The sequence below is a fragment of the Panthera uncia genome, chromosome B4 (genome assembly GCF_023721935.1).
Source record: "Panthera uncia isolate 11264 chromosome B4, Puncia_PCG_1.0, whole genome shotgun sequence".
NCBI lineage: Eukaryota > Metazoa > Chordata > Mammalia > Carnivora > Felidae > Panthera > Panthera uncia.
In genome coordinates this window covers 134,115,875-134,136,830 of record NC_064809.1, presented here as the reverse complement: position 1 = coordinate 134,136,830, position 20,956 = coordinate 134,115,875, and the positions used below count along the sequence as shown (strand labels likewise).

General features: G+C 57.9%; 1 protein-coding gene across 6 annotated transcripts in view; it reads left to right on the top strand.

Annotated features, from left to right (window-relative positions):
* The window catches only part of KIAA0930 (KIAA0930 ortholog), a 44,707-nt gene that overhangs the window by 953 nt on the left and 22,798 nt on the right, over positions 1-20,956 (top strand). For 5 of the 6 annotated variants that reach the window (XR_007456866.1, XR_007456865.1, XM_049626508.1 and 2 more), the window contains exon 1: positions 7-150. The exons of the other annotated variant lie outside the window; for it this stretch is intronic. Coding sequence is in view for 3 of the 5 variants with exons in the window: in XM_049626508.1 (XP_049482465.1) it covers positions 87-150 (64 nt within the window). In the remaining 2 variants the exon portion in view is untranslated. Of the gene's footprint in view, positions 1-6; positions 151-20,956 lie in introns of those variants that run through there. 6 annotated transcript variants of the gene reach the window in all.

The window sequence follows — 20,956 nt, the reverse complement described above, 5'->3', positions numbered from 1 at the left end:
GGCCGCCCGCCCTCGCCGCCGCCGCCGCCGCCGCCTCCCCCGAGCCTGCGGGCGGCGCCGAGGCCGAGGAGCGCTCGCTGCAGCGCATGCTGCGCGCCATAGCGGAGGAGCGCGGCCGTCTCAGCCTGCGCCGGGAGGTCTGCGGCCTCGGTGAGTGGGGTGGGCCGGGGCCGCCAGCGCCGCGGGTGTGCGCGCCTCGGTCTGTGCGTGCGACCCTGTCGCTGAGTCTCGGTCTCTCTGTGTCTCCGTCTCTGCGCCTCCGTCCGTCTCTGCGTGCGTCTCGGACTCTGGGTCTTTCGGTCTCCGCGTCTCTCTCCGCCTCTGCGTGCGTCTCTGTCTCTGGGTGTCTCCGTCTCTGCGCCTGTCTCCGTCTCTCTGTTAACGTCTCTGCGTGTGTCTCTATGCGTGTGTCTGTCTCTGTGTCTCTGGCTCTGCCTGTCGTGGCCTCCTCCATGCGCCCCCCAGGTCTCCACGTATGGGTTTTTCCTGTGTCCCTGTGTGTTGGTCTCTGATTTTGGTCCCAACGGCGGCTCTGCACACTCACGTCTCTGTGTCTCTTCCTCTTTCCCGGGTCACTCGGTGTCTCCCTCTGTCTGTCCCTTCGAGTGTGTCTGTCCATCCTTCTCCTTCCTCTCCGGGGTTGTGACAGGTCCCTTCCTTCTCTAGGAAGCCCTCCCCGGGGCTTCGGTGCCGCTGCAGGGAGTGTGGGCGTGGGATCTGGGGAGATCCTTAGCCCATCACCAGACGGGGGCGGAACAGGCCCCCAGTGGGCTCTGGGCCGACCTCCCTGCCAGCGTGTCCGGGCCACCGTCCCCCGCTTCCTGAAGCCTTTGTCTTCCCGCACCTCTCCACACTGCCATTTCTTCCTCTCCCATTAGCTCCAACTGGGGACCTGTTGGGCCTTGCCCCCCCCCCCCCACCTACTCAGCGGAGGGAGCAGGGACTGCTGCCTCTCTGGGTGTGATCCTGCTTAGCTGAGGCCCTGAGTCCTACCTCTGCTGGTGGGGTGGGGTGGGGGGCACCTGGTATTGTTTGGAAACGCCTGGGGCTGAAGGTGTGGGTGGGGTCTCCCGGCGTGGCTGGGTGTGAGGTAATCACTACTGTTGGATCCTGCCCGACCCGAGCCGAGGAGCCCCCTTCCTTGTAGTGTGTGGTTGTCATTTTTTTTCCATGAAAAGACCCCTCCCTTCTTCGTGCCGGCATGATTTCATACCATATTGTCAGCCAACACCCCCCCTCCCCACCCCAATCTGAGCTGGGAGTTTCAGAGGGGGTGACAGCCTTGGAGATTCTACCCTTGCCCCCCTTCCTTCACCACTGGGGAGTCCCAAAGTGCCAACATATCCCCTCTAAGGTCACACAGCAGCAGGGACATGGCACCCCTAGGGGTCCGGGCCCCTCAGCAGGCCACACCCTGAGTCTAGAGAGGAGAGGAAATGAATCCGAATCCTCGTTTTTTTTTTGTAGTTACCTTAGCAGAAGACTACGTGTCCCCTCAGGAAGCAGGTCCCAGCCCAGCCTGCCCCAGGAATGACCTTTCCTGGAGCGAGGGTGGGGTGCCTTGGAAGTAGGGACGGGCCAGGAAATGGGTTTCTCAGGTTTCTTTTCTGATAAGGCGTCAAGACTCAGTGTTGAGCAGACATCGAGGGATCCTCATGAGTTCATTCTAGCGTTCACTGAGCACCTACTGTGTGCCAGGCTGCGTGCCAGGCCCGCCTGCCACCTGGCCCAGGATGTCTGGGATGGGAGGGGTCTGACGGACCATCTGCTCCAAGCCCCTCTGCCCAGTTTGCTCCCAAGCTCCAGGCAGCCCCTCCCCATCTCTCTGAGCACCTTCTCTCCTCTGCCAGGCCCCGCCCCCAGGAGCCCAGGGGGCCATTCCCTGAGGCCGATCCTAATGAATTCTAGCACCTGACATTTCCGGAGCTGCTTACCCTGTGCCAGGGCCTTTATGCGCTCTGTCAGTTTCATTCTGACTTGGCCTGATAGGAGTGTCATCTCCGTTTCACAGATGAGCAGGAGGTTCTGGGAGGGGGGAGGCTTGCCCAGGGAAAGCCAGTGAGGAGGTGGCAGAGCTGGGGTTGACCTGTGGCCAGTCTGACAGCAGAGCCTGCCGTGTCCCTCCACTGCTCCCCAGATGTCCCTGGCCAGACCTCGCTGTGCCTGTCGCCCTGCATCTGGGGAGGAGAAATGCCCCGTAGTTCCCGTGTCTCCTCTCCGGGCACGCGGTCCCCACTCCCACCCCCTTCCCCCCTCCCCTCCTCCCTCCTGCCTTACCCACCCCCCAACCCCCGTCCTGAACTCCTGAACTCCTGAACTCCTGAATGCGTCCCTGTGGCGCTCTGATGCTCTGTGCTTTTATGCCCGCTCTCTTCTCCTCCCGGAAGGCCACCCCTACTCCCCTGCTCCACGCACACCTACAGGGGTCTCTCCAGGCCTCAGCTCCAATGCCACCACCCTAGTGACCCCACCTCCCCTTCCTGCGCCACTGCCTAGGCTCTTTGTGCCCGATGCATGTCTTCTGGATCATCAGGCTGATTGTGGCGCTGTAACAGTCTGTGTGACCGGCTCCCCGGTTAGCAAGCGAGCCCCTTGAGGCCACTGCCCAGTCTGTGACTCCTCAGTGCCCAGCACAGGGCACGTGCAGAGCGGATACCCAGTAAACATTTAGCAGCCCCAGGGAGAGGCTTTCTGGACGAGCAAATAAGGGTATGGGTGTATAGAGAGTAGAATCTTGGCCTCTTAGAAGGGTGCACTCTGTCCCTCTTTCATTTTTCACAAGAGAAATGCTGTGTTCAGAGAGGGCCAAGCTGAATAGTGACCTAATGCCAGAGTAGAGTCAGGACCCAGTGGGTGGCCTGCCCACCCAGAACGCCGCCCCCAAAGAACCTTCCCGTGTCCAGCAGGTCGCCCGGCCCTTTCTTCTCCACTTCACAGCTGTGACAGCCTGTTACGTTCCTGCATCTGAACCTCCCAGATTGTTGCCGTGGTTGTTCAGTTAAAGCTGAGGCTCTTGAGAACCATGCCATGTTCTCTGAGGTTGTTTTGAAGGTGTGAGGGAGCCTCTGGTGGGGACGCTTGACCCTAGACACACTGTTGTCATTTCTGAGTCACAGTGTCTGTCTAAGATGGGAGAAAGCGACTGCTTCTCCCCCCCCCCCTCCCCCCGCCCCAGGGATTGTCACTTGGCTGTGATGATGAAAGGCACCTCGTGGATCCAAACCTGTCTTTTGAATCTTCTCTTCGGCCGCGTCTGCAGCGGAGACGTGTTTTGCGTGTCAGGCAGGGGGATCGGGCCTGGTCCTGCCTGCTCGTGCCTGGTGGGAGGGCACCGCTGAGTAGGGGAGAGAAGCCGGGAGCGCAGGTGGCTCAGCCGGAGGAGAGACCCTGCTGGAAGCAGCCAGGGCTGTGGCTCCGGCGAGCAGGATTGTAGTGTTTTATCCACAGGAAGCTGCTTGGGATTCCAGGCAGCTGGCTGAGACAGCTTCTGTGGGGCTCCAGATTCTCGGAGCCGGGAAGAGGCAGGTGGTCCTGTGTCCAGCTGTTGTGTGATGCAGACATCTGGACCAGAAGCGGATCTAGCCCGACGCCTCCTCCCGGGGCTTGGGCTCTCTCCCGGGCCCTGGACGTCAGCTGAAGCGTCCCGTACCGGGAAGGCTCCCTCTCAACAGAGGCAGCACGCCGCTGATGTTCAACGGGGCCGCGTGGACTTGACCTGGCCCCGGGGTCTGGTGTGAACCGTGGACAGGCGCTGGGAGGGGAGGGGCCTACATCGTGCTGAATGTCTTTGGGCTCTGCCTGGGCCGAACACCTTTCAGAGCGGCTCTGCCTGGACCGATGTCCCCTTTTAGGTGGCCTAGGGCATTCTCTCTCTGGCCGGGAGTGCTGGGGGGGGGGGGCGGCGAGAGGAGTGTTCCGTGTTCACTGTTTTATTCTTGAAATCGTCCTATAAGGTGGGTATCGGTACGCTCTTCTCTTTGTCCTGAGGACCAGATGCAGGTTTCGAGGTGAAGTAACGTGTCCCCGGGTCCGTGGCTCGTAAGTGGCAGGATGTGTCTGAGCCTAAGCTCTCCGCGGCGGTGGGACCCACCCATACCTGTCCTCAGGGTGCTGGTGGTCCAGTCGTCACAGGTGTGCGCAGGTGGATTGAGGAAGGGCCCAGGTGGCGGCACGAGAGGTTCCCTCAGGGGCCACAGAGGAGGGAGCCACCACGGCTGCTCAGGGGGATTGTGCAGTGCGGGGCCTTTGAGAGGGGCCACGGCAGGGCAGGACTTGCCTGGGCGGAGCGGGGGAGGCTGGCCCGGCTGGAAGTGGTCTGGGCCCTCGGCCCGGCCTCGGGGGGGGGGTTTTGTGGCCATTGACTTGGGCTGCCTGCCCTGTGCCCGTCACACGGCAGCTACAGTCGTGCCCATGGGGGTAGAGTCTGTTGGCACCCCGTTTTGCAGGTGAGAAAAGCAAGCTTCAGGAAGCCAGGCGACTCACCCAAAGTCATGTCGCTGGGAGGTGGCAGAAGTGGGATTTGTGGCGTTCCAGCTGCGGCCCGTCAGATGCCGGTAGCCATCCTGCAGGGGGTTGGTGGAATGAGCCAGAAGGAATGAACTGGGGAAACTGCCTTCCAGGGAGCCCGCCAGCCTGGCCCTTTCCCATTTTGCTAGGTGCGGCGTAGCTGGGCATGGGGGGGGGGGGGGTTTAGCGGGAGGTGTGGCTGGAAGGGAAGACCGGGGGGCTGAGCCTCTGTGAAGTGGCGACCCAGAGTCTGTGGCGTCACGGGAATTGCAGAAGTGACAGCTTCACGGGCAGCATGAGGAGCAAGCGAGACAGGGCAGGTCCAGACCCTACACGGAGTCGGACCCCAGCCTTGCTTGCTGTTACAGAGGATACAGAGCACCCAGGCTGGTGCCCGTGCATGGAATTGGGGTTGTGCTTGTGCGGTCCCTGAGGACAGTTCCCCGGGGCTCCCTGGGGCCCCACGCCCTCCAGCCCAACCGAGGCAGGCCGGGCCGGGTCTGGGCCCGTGCTGCGGGGAGGAAGTGTAACCGTTTGCGTGGTGAGCGGTGCCTCTTTCGGTTCCTGGGCCTATTTTTAAGGCCTGTGGGTTCCGGCTTCTGTCCGTTTCTGGGGCTGGAGGAGGCTGCCCTGTGGTCTCTCCTGAGGCAGGGACTCTGTGTCCTTTCAGGGAAACCGGAGGACTTTGGACCTCACACTTCAAAGAGACCAGGCAAGGGGCCCTGAGGGCTCAGTCGGTGGAGCGCCGACTTTGGCTCAGGTCATGATCTCGCGGTTCATGAGTTCGAGCCCCACATCGGGCTCGCTGCTGTCAGCACAGAGCCCACTTTGGATCCTCTGTTTCCCTCCCCGCCCCTCCCCCACCTGTGCACGCGCACTCTCTCTCTCTTTCAAAAATAAATACACATTAAAAATAAATAAATAAATGAGGAGACCGAGGGTCACAGCTGCAGGGCTGTCTCTGCAAGGCAAGAGTGTGAGAGGTTGTGTGGCCTGCCCAAGGTGGGTGCCGTGGCCCTTCATGGCCATATTTGCCTCCTTCCCTGAGCCTGGAAGCCTCGGGAACGCCCCCTGAGCCGTGAGGCCACTCAGGAGAATCCGCACGCAGGATACTTGTTAAAAAAACAGCCTCAGACGCCCAAAACCAAAATTTTTTTTTTTTCCCATTGAAAAAGTGTTCCACGCACATTATAGAAACTGGAAAATTTAAGAGGATGGGAAAAAATCACATTTCCAATCATGCAGAGACGACCGTTAGCTTTGCAAAGGCTTGCTTTCCCATCCTTCTAAAGCCTTCTTAAGGAGTACTCGACATTCTAGACACAGAGTTTCCTAGTCACGCTTTCTTACTCAAAACCCCTGAAGCATCTTCCCTGTTGTTCAAACGAGACACCGTCTCAACGACCGCAAGGTCATTGGGTGGCTGTGCCCTCGTTTCCTGGATGGGTCTTACCTCGTGGGAAACTTAGCTTGGATCCAGGTTTTCAGCCGGCCTCCTGCTCTGGGCTCAGGCAGCAGAACGTCCTGTGGGTCACAGCCCGGCCTGGGGAAGCCGGATGGACAGGAAGGATCCGGAAGTCCACCAGCCCGACCCTGTGTCTGCACAGACAGCGGGGTGAGGCTCAGAGAGGACCCTGCCACAGGTGGACCACAAGGGGCAGAGTGCCTGATCTGACCCACCTGTAGCCCCCCGCACAGGTGAGAGAGAGAGATGATTAGCGACAGGGCAGAGGCAGAGGCTCCCTTCTTTTCCCTTTGCAGTGACAGGGCCAGGACGTGTGAGGGGGAGAAGCTCAAGTGCACCCCTTTCAGGGCCCCCGTCGGCTACAGACGGGGGCTGGGATGTTGCTTTTGGACCTACAGGTAAGGGGTTGGAGCGGCTGGAGTTGAGCCCGCAGCGGTGGGGGCCAAGGTCGGGGGCCACCCAGCTTGGAAGGAGCCTTTGCCCAGCCCAGGCTGGGCGGCAGGAGCATCAGCTCAGTTAGAGAGGGAGCCCCTCCTTTTAAAAAGGGAGTCCTGGGGCGCCCGAGTGGCTCAGTCGGTTAAGCGTCTGACTCTTGCTTTCGGCTCAGGTCATGATCTCACGGTCCTTGAGTTCGAGCCCCAAGTAGGGCTCTGCGTTGCTGGTGTGGAGCCTGCTTGGGATTCTCTCTCTCAGAATAAGTAAAGAAACTTTGAAAAAAAAAAAAAATAAGTAAAAGGGAGTCCTGTGTCTGACATGACATGAGACAAACATCCGGCCAGCTTGAGTTTTTAAAAGAATATAGGGGCGCCTGGGTGGCTCAGTCGGTTGAGCGTCCGACTTCGGCTCAGGTCACGGTCTCGCGGTTCGCGGGTTCGAGCCCCGCGTCGGGCTCTGTGCTGACGGCTCGGAGCCTGGAGCCTGCTTCCGATTCTGTGTCTCCCTCTCTCTGCCCTTCCCCTTCTCATGCACGCGCTCTCTCTCTCTCTCTCTCAAGAATGAATAAACATTTAAACAAATTAAAAATATATATACATACATATATATTTCCCTCCCTTGAACGACCAGCAAATACTTGAAAAATGTCTGTTGGCAAAGCAGAGAAGAGGGGCCTTAGTTTTCAGGTTTTTGTCTTGTTGGTGGAGTTGTTGTTCCTGTTTATCTTCAGGTAAAACCCCTTTGCTTTTGGATGTGCTTTGAAAAATCTTGAGAAACGCCTTTTAGACTTGGGTTTCTTAAGACAGTGCAGAGGCAGGATACTCTCCCTCCCTCGCGGAGGAGGGACACGCTCCCTCTGCCTGGGTCTGGCCTCACCCTGTCTGCTGGAGATCTGCGCCTCTCTGTGGCCCTTTGTGGGGGGGGGGGGTGGCTCTCCGGCCGCTTCCTGACCCCTTGACAGAATCAGCGCCCCTGCCACTCCGCCAGTCCCACAGTCCCAGGCCGCTGCTCTCCCTGCTCTGTGTGTGGCCTCCCCTCCCTCGCCCCCGCCCTGCCAGGCTCCCCCTTCCCTCCTGGGCTGTCAGTGCTGTGGCGGCTCAAGGTGGGCTGACCAGCCCAGGGAGGGGGTGGCGGGGGTGGTGTGGGTGATGGGTGGATGGATAGGTATCCGAGGGGTGCTGGGGAGGGGTGTCCCTTGAGTGGGCCTTCCTCACGGAACCGTCTGCCTAGCAGAGACCAATAGTGGGGAAGAGGGCAGAGAAGATTCAGAATTTAATTTTTCCCAAGTGCTGTGCTGCTTTGGGGAAACCACTGCAGCTCTCTGTTCTCCTGGCAGGGTAGGACCGATTGTTGTTGTGCCTCCACCTAGGGCGGAGGTCAGCCTCCAGGCCCAGGGTGTCGGAGAGTGTCACGGAGGCTGCCTGTGGCAGGCGACAGAGCCCGGGGTCGAATCCAGACTGTGGGCGAGGCCCTTCTCCCCTCTGGCTCTCAGTTTCCTCTTGCATCAAATGAGGGAAGGAAGGTTGACCTGGAGCAGCGTTCTCAGCCCGCAGTGCCCGGACGTGTGTTCACCAGGCCACAATGCCACTGCCTGAAACCGAGCAGGGCCACTGACACCGCCTCAGGGAGCTCGGTGCCACTGGGGTGCCGTGGCTCAGGACGGCAGGAATGAGATGGGAAGAGGCAGAAATGGGAAGCATCACGGCTCCCACCCCCCAACAAGGCGGAAACGAGGACCCTGTCCTTCTGCCACCCGGGGCCCCGGCCTCCCCCTCAGGCTGCAGCCTTCATGACCGGCAGGTCCCCAGCTGCGTTGGCGGGGCCCCCCTGGGTGATGCCAACACGGTGCCACCTGCCCGATTCCAGATTCCTCCCGACCCCAGGGGGAGGGGAGTGGCCCCCACGCGGCGGGGCTCCGTGCAGCTGCAGGGCGCAGGGGTGCGGGCCTGTCTGCGCAGAGGCGCTGCGCCCGGGAGCCCGCCGGGGAGGCCGCGAAGCCCGCTTGCTCCCGCAGAGGGTGGGAGCCAGAGCAGCCACGGCCCCGTAGCAACCCTGTGGCGAGGGGGTGTTCGCCCCGTTGGCAGGTGAAAACGGCGAGGCCCAGAGAGGCCGGGGCGCTTTGTTCAGGGTCGCGGAGCAGCGAGGGTGGGACTCGAGGCTGTGGCCTGTGTGCTCTCGCGCTCAGACGCGCCGTCTCCCCAAGGGGAGGCGTTTGGCACCCACTCATCCCGTGGCCTCGCCCGGTCTGGTGTGTGAGCAGGAGCCGGGCCGCCTGGTTTCCACAGTGAGGGGAAGGGGATCGGGACACGGAGACGGATGTGGGACTGGCCCCTCCTGAGCACGCGGCTGTGTGGTGGCTGTGACCCAGCCCCGGGAGGGGGGGGGAGGGAGGGAGGGAGCAGGCCCGCCGGGGGGGGGGGGGGGGGGGGAGGGTGCGTTGGGCACGTTCGTGCGCTAGGGGACGTTGGCATTGGTGCGCAGAATGGATGCTGTCGTGTGGCCTTGAGTCCCTCTCGCCAGGCTGTATGTCCGCAGGGACACAGTGCTTGGAGCGGGCGGGCTGTGGACGCCTTGCAGGGCTGACCTAGGCCTCTGGGGCTCTGTGACCTGCCCCCACCCAGGTAGCCTGTGGAGGTGGGGCCCTGGGCCGTGGCCAGGGCCACGAGCAAGTGGTCTCCTGCCCAGGCAGCGGGGTGGGGCGCAGGTGGGCGCGAGGGTGGCCGGTCACGGCTCCGGTCTGGGATGGGGCACCTTGCGCGTGTGTCTGGGAGCCTCGGCGACCCTGCAGAACCGTAGCTTGTCTCATAGGCTCTGTTTTAATGTGTCAGAGCGAAGCAGTGAGTCAGGAGTTCGAACAAGGCCACAGCAATGACGAGCTCACAGGAGATGGAGCTTTGAATGTGCGGCTACTCTTGGGCCATAAGTGCTCCGGCAGGATTGAGGTATCTGGGAGCAGTTTGTGGGGAGTGAGGTGTGGCGTTGAGTGCCAGTGGCCGCGGGCCATTTGCAGGCGCTGCCGTTCTGGAGAGTCCAGAGGATCGCTTTTGGGAACCTCGGGCCAAGGACCACTCGGGCGGACGCCCTGCCCCGTGAGAGCAACCTGGCGGTCAGGGTCAGGGTTTATTTTTCACTATGCCCGGGGCCTCATGCAGAGCCCGCTCTCGGAGCCGGTGCTGATCCGCCCTGGCATGGATTCCAGTCCCAAGTCCCAAGGCCCGTTATGGCCCTTCTGGGTAACCTGGGTCAGGTGCCTCTGTTTCCCGCACGGCGAAGTGGGTCATTAGGGGGATCCCGGATGCGACCGAGGGTTGTAAACGGGCTTCGAGGATTTCACGGCACCGTGCATGTGTGAGAAGGGGTCGGGAGTAAAGCTGGTGGAGGCTCTGGGCGAGCGTCGACGCTTCCGTGGTGTCTGTCCTCTGAGCCAGCTGGAAGCCGGAGGTCAGTCATCACGACCATATTTATTTGTTCAGCCTTCGCTGGTGCCTGCTGGGGGCCCCGCCCTGTGCTGGGTACTGGGTCATCCTGCCAGCAAGGTGTCTCGTCCTGGAGGGGAGGAACACCCAGGCAGGTGTGTGGAGCCGGCTGCCGAGGCCGTGGCCCAGAGCTAGGAGCGCGGCTCGGAAGGCAGCCCCGGGCAGGAGTCTGGTCCTGCCGCCTGCTTGGAACTTGACGTTAGACGAGTGACTCGAGCTGCGAGCTTCACATTCCTCATCAGCTGAATGGAAGCAGTGACTTCACCTCACAGGGTGTCTGAGCTGGAGTGTGCATCGGAGGCGGAGGCGGAAGGGATCGGGTGCTCCGGTGCAGGTGGCCTGGGGCGGTGGGGGGAGGTGACAGCTGCGGTGTCAGCACAGACAGGCTTGAGACCGACCAGGGGCAGAGACCCTACGGTGGGGGGACTGGCAGGCCGAGGCTACGTTGGAGTTTGGCCAGGGAGGAAGGGCGGGGGACCACACTGCAGACTTTGGGGGGGCTGTCTGGAGGGCCTGGCTCATATGGTGAGGAGGACGGGGAACCGGGCAGGGGTGTGGGGCCTCACCCGATCTGGCCACCTTGCATCACCGAAACCCCATGCTTCCCGGAGGACTGGCCAGGCCCGTGGGATCCCTCACGTGGGGACCCGTCTGACCAGTGCTTCCCCTTCCAAGGGCCTCATCACCACAGCCGGGCACCCCGGGCAGCTCCTTTGTTTGTCTTCTGTGCCCCGAGGCAGGGTCTTCAGCCAGCTAGGAGCACTGAGAGGCACTGAGAGGCACGAGTTGGTGAAAGGCCTATTGAGGGGCCACAGAGGCCTATTCATCCCGCCCGCCAGGCTGCAGGGGTGTGGGGGTGGCCAGGGGCCAAGGTCTCCCTGGGACTCTCCCCAAAGAGGCTAGTTGACCTCCCACCTTTGGGAGGGGGCCAGGCGGAGCAGAGGCGTGCTCTCAGGAGGCCCCTCCCCACAGCAGAGAGACTCCGCCCCACTCCCTCCCCGCGGAACCCTTCAGGGCTCCCCTGGCCCCTGCCAGCGTGGAGGCCCGGAGGCCCCATTCAGTGGGGTCCTCTCCAGCTCTGGCTCCCACTGGGCATCTTTACCCCTGGACCCCTTCACCAGCCGGCCTCACCGGGCATCGCCCCACAGGGGGGCCTTGAATGTTCTTCCCCTGCCCTCACCCACTTAACCTGTAGGTTTGAGCCCTCACGTGAAACCCCTCCTCAGGGGAGCCTCCCTAGTGTTCCTGACCCTTACCGAGGCAGTATTAATACGCGTGTGTGTGTGTGTGTGTGCGCGCGCGTGTGGGTGAGTTGTGGATAAGTCCTCCCTCCCCTGATGCTCCGGGGGGCAGGGGCCGCCCCACACCCCGCACTGAGCATCCAGCCCCTACGAGTGCCACCCCATGCCTTTTGGCTCCAGATTAAACAAGGTGTGGATGGGAGTGACCTTGGACAACCGTGTCTTCACTGGTAAATGAAACCTGCTTCACACAGTGTTAACGTCGGCAATACAAGTGTTCGGCACAGTGCCCGGCACTCCGTAAACCCTCGGTGTTATTTCAGTTCAGAAGTGTTTCTAAATGTACGACAGAGTATGTGACAACCAGGAAGAGTCGTTCCAGAACTCTGAACACTAACCACCGCGGGCCTTTGGTTTACTTCCTTCAGTCTGTCTTAGGCTTATTCATTTGCTTATGTGTGGGGGGGGGAGGGGAAGAGAGAGAGGGAGAGGGAGAGAGAGAATCCCAAGCAGGCTCTGCGCTCTCAGCTCAGAGCCCAAAGCGGGTCTCGATCTCACAAACCATGAGATCCTGGCCTGAGCCGAAACCCAGAGTCAGACATCTAACCGAATGAGCCACCCAGGCGCCCCTTCTGTGACTTTGAGAACAGAACACGCTCAGGGCACTGAACTCGAAGGGTATGAGGAGAGTCACGGTGAAGAAGGCCCCTTTCTCTGTAGCCCGTCTTGGGACGCCGTGGTGGCACCGGCGAGGGCGTGAATAACGCCTGCTCACCCGCCAGCGTCCTGGGGAGGGCTTCCCGTGTATCCGCTCATTAAAACCCCCAGCAACCCCGAGAGGTGGGTTCCATTCTTGCTGTGGTCTTACAAGTGGAAAACAGGCAGCCAGGGGCCTGGGGTCTGCCAGGCACCGGCCAGAACCTCTGGAGCCCGGCGCCCGCCCTCCTGTGCCTCCGAGCGCCAGCGTTCGGTCGCGGCCGGCTGTCCCGTTAGCAGGGGGGACCCCTCGGGCTGCTTTGCTGCTCACTTTATCCTAGAGACCTTTCCTCACTGGCGCAGGTAGAGCTCTTTCCCTTCTCGTGGAACAGCCGCATCGCAGCCCACTCTGTAAACGATCTCTGACCTCTGTCGTGACTTCCCTGTTGAGGGGACCATTCCAGTATTTCGCAAAGGGCTACAATTAGTTACATTATTTGGGGCAAACCCTCCGGAGGAGAATTGCTGGGTGGAAGGTATGAGCATTTGTGCTTTTTGTTCCCCGCCGTGTCTGCGGAGATCGTTACCCGTTCACCTTCTGCTGCCAGACGCGAAGTCCTGTCCTCGGCATCGTCTCCCCCCGGGGGTGTTGTCGGGTGTTTAGATTTTTGTAGATCGAAGAGGCGAAAAGTAGACGTTTGTGGTTTTCATGTGGCATTCCTGTAATTGTGTAAGTGGAGCCCGTTTTCACGTTTGAATCTCCCCTCGCCGTTTGGATCTGCCTTTGCTTTGCATCCTGTTTCATTTTGTGTGCATTAGATGAAACTTGTTATTTATTAGGGAAAATAAACCTCAGTTAAGCGTTCCAGTAATTTTGGGGCGCCTGGTGGCTCAGTCGGTCAAGCGTCTCATGTCAGCTCAGGTCATGATCTCCCAGGTCGTGAGTTCGAGCCCCACATTGGACTCTGTGCTGACAGAGCGGAGCCTGCTTTGGATTCTGTGTCTCCCTCTCTTTCTGCCCCCCCCCCCCCCGCCCCCACCCCCAACGCTCACTCTCTCAAAAATAAATAAACATTAAAAAATTAAAAAAAAACAGTTCCAGTAATTTTTCTGGTGTGTTTTCTTTTGTTTACGATGCATGTGGTGCTTTTTTTCCCCCCATAGAAATATTTTATTTTTATGTAGTTTGATTAATCTTTTGTTTGAAATCTTATGCGGTCTATTTAGAGAGGCTTTTTCATCTCTGAGAATAAAAAAATTCTCTCACAGCTTATTTATTAATTTTTTTACGATTTTACTTTTAACATTAAAAGCTTTGATCTTCTGGAGTTTATTTTGGTTGCGCACAGACCCAGCCTCGTTCTTTTTCCTTAGCCTGCCAGTTGCCCCAAGACCAGTTGCTGAAGAGTCGGTCTCCAGCCTGCTGGTTCGAAGCGCCATGTTTATATAAACTAAATTACGGTGTGTTTTTTCTGTGTTTGCTTTCTGTGTTCTTCCCTTGATCTGTCTGCCGATGTGTATCACCATGTTGCTTTCATTAACCAGTTCGTTCATTTCACTTGCTGATTCAGTTAGCCAATATTTATTGCTTCCTGTAGGCTGAGCACTCTTCTAGGGACTAAGTATGCAGCCGTGAACAGTATGATCACAGGGGAAAAATCTTCATCCCTTCACGGAGCTTACGTTCTCATGGGGCATCTCTGTTCTCCGAGGGGCAGGTGTTGGCAAAGCGTGGGCCAGTTCTGGCCTGACGCCCGTTTCTGTGTAAATAAACTTGTGTTCGAACATAGCCATGCCCATTTCTTCACATGTTGCTCTGGGTGATTTTGTAGGTGAGACAGGACCATATGGCCTGCAGAAGCTAAAATATTTTCTGTCTGGACCTTTTCAGGGAAAGTGTGTTGACTCCTGTCCTAAGGAAAGTCCGAGAGCAAAGTAACTAAATAGGTAAAATACGGATGATGTGCTACAGGGCCAGGTTCAGGAAGCTGGAGAGGAGACGTTGGGGTGGGGGTTGCAGGTTTCAGTCGGGTCAAGGGCTTGGAAAGGCTTCCCCGAGAAGGCAGGCGTTTGAGTGAGGTGCTGGAGGGAGGCCAGGAAGCACTTGATGGAGATTCGGAGGAAGTATCCCCCGCAGGGAGGATTTTAAGCAGGGAAGGGACAAGAACTGATTTCACAGGACCAGTTAGAAAGCCGTACCAGTAACGCGGGCAGGCAGGCGATGGTGGCTTGGGCCCGGGGGGAGCAGTGGTTCCCGAGAGATGGTTGGATCCCAGGTTTGTGAGAAGATGGAATCCATGAAATGATACAAAGTCACAGTGGCAGGGAAAACAGAGGAAGCAATGGTACGAATGAACAAACGTGTGCATCAACAAACCTGCCCAAGAACATGATGGAAAAGTTTTTGTTGGAGTCAGCTTCCGGTCGAGATGGTAGCCGGAAGGTGATGCAGGGTCGGGACGTTTCTCGGGTTGTTTTCTAGCATCTGGTGAACCTCGACGTTGTATTTGCCACAAGTCTGTGGGTTAACAGGTCCCCGCTCTCTCCTCTGTTCTTCACCTCGCTGGTCGGTTTCTGTCCTGCAGGTAGACCCACGGCCCCGGGCAACACCAAAGGGTGATGACGGGTGGTTGGGGCTGTTAGTAGTGCCTGAGGGTTTTGGGCTTTTTCCGGTGTGGTTTTTAACAACGATAGGAACTCTGCCGCCACATGGTTCTTCCCGAAGTGTCCTGGCCGTTCGCGCTAATTCAGACACATTCTCTTGGCATTTTCTGTTGGCTCATGTCAGATGACCAAATTACTAGAGTCGCTCCCTCTGTGATTTGAATATTCCCAGCCAAGATCTCGGCAAACCTGTCAATTATTCAAGTCTTTGAAAAAAAAACTCTGAACGGAGTATTTCTTCCCGTTACACCTTCTGCCTGGATTTATACTTATGACTTCTAGTGTTTGAATAATTTTTCAGTTGAGTTTTTTGCATTTTCCAAGTCAGGTATAATGTCATCTGTAAGTCATGATAATTTTACTGGACTTTCACGATTTCTATTCTTAATATCTTGGTTGTCTAATTGCAGTGTCTAGTATCTTATACTTAATTTGTCTCCAACGTTTTCTACTTGAGCTGTAGACCACGTTTAAGGAGCTACTCATTCATTCCTATTTTATGGAGAATTAAAAAAAAATTTTTTTAACGTTTATTATGTATTGAGAGACAGAGAGAGACACAGAGCATGAGCAGGAGAGGGGGCGGCACAGAACCCGAAGCAGGCTGCAGGCTCCGAGCTGTCAGCACAGAGCCCGATGCGGGGCTCAAAGTCACAAACCGTGAGATCATGACCTGAGCCAAAGTTGGTCGCCCAACCAACGGAGCCACCCAGGCGTCCCGAGAAATTTTTTTTTTAAATCAAGAAGGGATATTGTATTTTACTGAATGTTTTCTCAGTACCATGGAAATGATCACGTGTTATTATTTTTTTTGATCTGTCAATATATAGTGCATATATGGATAGATTTCCTAACATGGGACAGTTTTTGTATTAGATTAAATCCTGCTTGGAAATGGCATATACTTTTTAATATTGCTTCGAAGATTTTTGTGTTGCTGTCCACAAGCCTGTGCTTTCCTGCATGCACATGTATACGCATGCACTATTTTTGGAATCAACATTATGCTGCCTTGTTAAAAAGAATTTGCAGATTTCTTAGGCTCTAAAAATGTATGAGTCGCACTGGAACTAGCTGTTTCTTGAGGCTCTGGTAGAATTGCCCTCTCAAAAACATCTCTTGGCCTGCTACTCAAAGTACCTTTTTTAGAAGTGGCTCTCGGACAGTTCTCTGTTGGAATACACGGTTCTCATTTTTAATGGCTGTGAATGTTTTACTCGGGGTGTTGTTACCACGGCTTGCTTATTAAGCCATGTGGTTTAATGGTCTTAAAGTGGACGGGGGTGATTTCAAGGAATGCCTCCCAAAATCTAATTCACGATTTCTCAAAGGTCTGGTCAACGGACAATAATTTGCCGGAGGCAGGGGAAACAGTTGGACCCCTTGGGAGCTGACGGCTATTAGTTCTTCCCGTATGGCCCATCTTCATTATTCATGGATCAGTATTTGGAAATTCACCTGCTTGCTAAAATTTATTGGTGGCCACCAAATCAGTACTTACGGTGCTTTCGTGATTAATTGCAGACATGCTCACAGTGGTGAAAAGTTTGAGTTGCCTGACGCAGGTTACCCACCCCCTGAGGTCGAACAAGGTGACCTTCTGCTTCTGCCTTGTCTCAGCTCATACGGTACACGAGTGTCCTTTTGCGGTCGATTTAGTGCCTGTATTTTGCATTTTTGTGCTTTGTGTTGGTGATTTTGCTGTTTATTATTTATTTATTTATTTAAAAAAAAATTTTTTTTTAACATTTATTTATTTTTGAGACAGAGAGAGACAGAGCATGAACGGGGGAGGGTCAAAGAGAGCGGGAGACACAGAATCAGAAGCAGGCTCCAGGCTCCGAGCTGTCAGCCCAGAGCCCGACGCGGGGCTCGAACTCACGGACCGCGAGATCGTGACCTGAGCCAAAGTCGGCCGCTTAACTGACTGAGCCACCCAGGTGCCCCGATTTTGCTGTTTAAAACAACACCAAGGGGCGCCTGGGTGGCTCAGTCGGTTGAGCATCTGACTTCAGCTCAGGTCGTGATCTCATGGTTCGTGAGCTCGAGCCCTGCTCCCAGTGAGCCCCACTTCTCTCTCTCTCTCTCTCTCTCTGCCCCTCGTTCACATGCGCCCCCATCTCAAAAAATAAAAATAACAAATAAAGCAACCCCAAGCATAATGCTTCCGTCTGTTTGGTCCCAGGCATGAGAAGGCTGTGACGGGGCCCTTGTGGAGAAGGTCTGTGTTAGGTGAGCTTCGCTCAGGCGCAAGTTACTGTGCTGTCGGCCTGCGTTGGGTGTTGACGAATCGACAATGCATCAAATCAGGTGTCCTGAAACAGACACATAAAACAAGGTTGCGTGTTGATTGGTGGACGACAATGTGTCCAGAGGCTTGCAGAACCTAACTGGGTATCCCCTTAGGACGCTGGTGTGGCCCCGCCAACCCCGTGCTGGGGTGACAGTGTGACCCCGCTGACCCCACGCTGGGGTGACCCCGCTGACCCCACGCTGGGGTGACCCGCTGACCGCGTGCTGGCGTGACACGGCCAACCCCGCGTTTCTGGCTAAAGAACATAACAGGGCGCTCGGGTGGCTCAGTCGGTTAAGCATCTGACTTCGGCTCAGGTCATGATCTTGTGGTTCACGAGTTCGAGCCCCGCGTCGGGCTCTGTGCTGACAGCTCAGAGCCTGGAGCCTGCTTCGGGTTCTGTGTCTCCCTCTCTCTCTGCCCCTCCCCCACTCATGCTCTGTCTCTGTCTGTCCCTCAAAAATGAATAAACGTTAAAAAAAAAATTTAAAAGATGGTGCTTTAGGACCCCGGGCCAGCAGGGGAGGTGGCCCTCGGGCGGGGGGGCTGTCTGCAGTGTTTCCCAGGTGAGTGGCCCAGCATCAGGGGCTGCCTGTCTCCCATAAGTCCCTCCACTGGGTTCAAAGGTCCTGAAAACCCGCTGGCGAAGGAGACAGGGACACAGGGACGGGGAGAGTGTTGCAGGTGAGGGAGCTCCCTGCTGGAGTGGCAGCTGCCTGGCTTGTGACCCAGGGGATCTCTTGCTGGGCAGGCCTCGGGAAAGGCCACGTTGCTGAGAGAGATGTGCAAAGCAGCAGCGCAGAGGGTCCCCACGAACCCATGTGTGGATGGAACTTTACAGCTTGCAAAGGACGCTCTGTTGGCCTCTCACCCCGTCCTCACCGTCGGTTCCGGGAGGCTGGCAGGTGAGACCCATCTTACGGATGGGGTCACTGAGGTTCAGAGAGGTTGCGTGAATTGGCTGCCTGGCTAGTGCGGAGTAGAGCTGGGACCTGAACTTGGGTGTGCCTGCAAATTCTGACACCGCACGGTGCCTCCAGGAGCCAGAATTCCCGCCCAGTCTGGACTCTCGACCCTAGCTTTGGACTTGGAGCGCGAGGTCTCCGAAGACTGGCGGGGGGGGGGGGGGTCCCTTCTCCATCCCCGTCCATTCTCTCTCTTTCGTCAGCCCTATGCCATTCACCAAAAGTTGTACCTTCACGGAAAAAGGGGGTGTCCTCTTACTGTTAACAATACTGGAAATAAAATAAAAGCAGAAAGGAAAAGATAGTCCCAGCAGCTCCCGTCACTCTCGTTGTTTGCTTCTGGTACTTCCTTGTGGCCCCCCAGCTCTGGTCAGCGTGTCTGCGGCTGAAGCCCTGGGCTCTTCCCGGAACGTCGGGTTACATGCCGTCCTGGACCTGTACAACTTTTTACTGACGTTACTGGCGCCCAATTCACGTAAAACAAACTGCATGCGTGTAAAGCGGAAGCCCTGATGGGGTTCGTGGCTGCGCGTACCTGGGGAGCCACCACCACGAGAGGCAGAACGTGTGGGGACATTGGCCATTTGCTGCTTGTCCCTGCAGGCAGAAACCCGCGTAGCCCTTTACGCTTGCCTTTGGCAGGTCTGGAGATTTATCCCTAGCATTGTGTGGATCAGAGTTTGTTTTCACTTTCAGTAATAGGCCACTGACTGGCTGTGTCACGTCGGTCCGTTTTCCTGGCCTCCAGTTTGGGGCTGTCACGAATAAAGCTTCTAGGAGTATCTGTGGCCCGGTGTTTACGTAGACACGTCTCATCTCTTGGGTGAGTACCTAGGAAGGGCTCAGTCGGTGGCAAACATGTATGTTCGTAAGACCCCGCCAGTTTTTGTAAGTGGGATTTTTGTAAATACCAACCCTGCCCTCTTAAAAACGACAGCTCGTTCTTTGTCATGGATTTTTCATTACCAGTGGGATTAACGTTTTCCCACCTTTTTGTTAACTGGTTATGCTACCTCTTTGGGTGTTTCACCCACGTAGCTGTTAGGGTCTTAGGCATTTCCTTCCGTAACTTCTGTGATGTGAGTTCCTTCTATATTACGGACGTCTGTTGCTCGACTGCGGATTTCTCTCTCCTGGTTTTCGAGTTCCCTTTGATTTTCGTTTTGCTTCTCTGGGACACGAGGGCAGTTTCAAGCGTTCCGGAGGACATCTCTTGACCTTTGTGATTTCTCTTCCTGCTCTTTGACTTTGAGCGTCCCGGGCGTGGAGATGGTCTGGGGGTCTGTGCCACCGCCGTGTCGCCCGTGGCCCCCTTCTGGCGGCTGTCCTGGTGGCTCTTTGACTTGAACACCTCTCCCGCCTCCTGGTGGGACGTTCTTCCCCTTGTGTTAGAGTGAGGTGTGCGGGGCTTTCCCTGACAGTTTGAGTTTCTTCCTGCGGGGCTTGTTGGGTTGGTACTAAGATAACGTTAACGATTAACGTTAAGATAACGTTAACGGCGTCAGTGGCGTAGACCGAATTTCGAAGCCCCTTGTTCCGTTCAGAGCTCGGCGCTGGGTCTCCTAACTTGCACGTGCCGGGCGCCTGGTGGCAGGCTGGGTGAGGGTCAGCCCTCTCCTCTTCTCTCCCATCGCACCTGCTCGGTGCACACAGTAGGCCTACCCGCCCCCACGCACTTGTCCTGCTTCCACCATGGAGTCATTGCTTTGGGCCCTGGGGAGCCCAGCAAGTGGGGCTTCTTTGGGGCTTGTTAAGTCCGGGACCTGTGGCTGACGGGGGCGGGGGGGGGGGGGGGCAGGGGGGGGCGGGGGGGGCCCCGCAGGGGGGGGGGGGGGGGGGGGGGGGGGGGGGGGGGGGAGTGCAAGGGGCAGCTGGTGTGTCCCAGCAGAGGTGGCGCTCGCTGGGGTTGGGGGTTGGGGGGAGACGGGGGACGGCTAGGCGCGTGGCACCCACAGACCGCTGCCGGCCACCTGGCTGCTGGGGGTTTGGTGGGGGGCATTTGCGTGCCGGGCCCAGCACCGTCCCCTCCGAGAGGTTTGGGTGTGGCCGGTGGAGAGTGGGGGACCCCGGAAGGGTGGGCTTTGGGCCGAGCCTTGGTACGAGGCGTGAACTACTAGCCGGCCGTCTGCTTCAGGCTCCGGGGTCTGCAGACTTTACTCCTGGGCCGGGGTGGACGGGGTGCGACCAGAGTGTTTTTAGCGCCGTGAAGCAGGGAAACGGGGGCCCCCTCGCCTGGCCCCCGCTGCGCCCCTCTATCGAGGTCAGACGGGTGCTTGTTTTGCGCCCACCCCCGGAACTTTGCTCCTGAAGCCAGACTCCATCCCCCGCCCAGGAAGCCTTCCGTCCTCTGCACTCCCCGGGCGCGACAGCTGCTCACCGGGCATCCGGGTCCTTCGTTCCGCCAGGTTGCCCAGCATAGCGCGGGGGCGTTTGTCAAGAGCCTGAGTGCGGGTCCGAGGGGTCTGCGGCTGCATCAGCTTCTAACTGTGAGCTTGAGAGGGTCCTTGAACCTCCTGACGGTGGGTTTCTTCTCCTGTGCGGTGGGGCGCCGTGACTGTTGAAGGGCTCCCCCACGTGGGGCTCCTCGCCCACGACCCACAGGTGGCAGGCGCGTCACGAATCACAGCCGGTGGCCTGCTCGTCATCCCTGACACCGACTGGGTGCCCAGCTGGCACCGGGTCACTGCCGGGTGACTTGTGTCAGCACAACGAAAGCGATCCCCCGCGGAAGGACGCTGACAGCCAGCTTCTGCCTCTCCGTGGCAGGTGGCGGGGCTTTGAGCCGCGACTCCAGCAACTCACGGCCAGAGTGGCTTCTGGGGAGTTTTCCAGGGCTGACGGGGCGCCTCCCCTCGCCTCTGCAGGGCACCCGTAGTGCCTGAGGTCGGCGTGGTGGGAATTTCAAAGCAGTGATGACACCCGGTGGGCTTGGTTCCACCTGGTGCCGGTGAGCCTGGGGCCGACGGGCAGGCTCCCTGACCTGGACCCCCGATCAGAAGGCCCCTTCTGTCTTCCTCCCTCTGGGAGCCAAGCAGGGCGTGGGAGTGGGTGGGCCACAGACTGCGGGCGGCAGCCTGGCAGAGGGCAGAGGCTGGTTTGGAGCCCCGGTTCTTTGGTCTCGGTGTGGCTGAAATGAACAAAAGCCCGGGGTTTTCTGCGATTCAGTCTTCCAGAGCCTCACGGCTGACCCCGCGGGAGACCACAGTCCTGTGTTG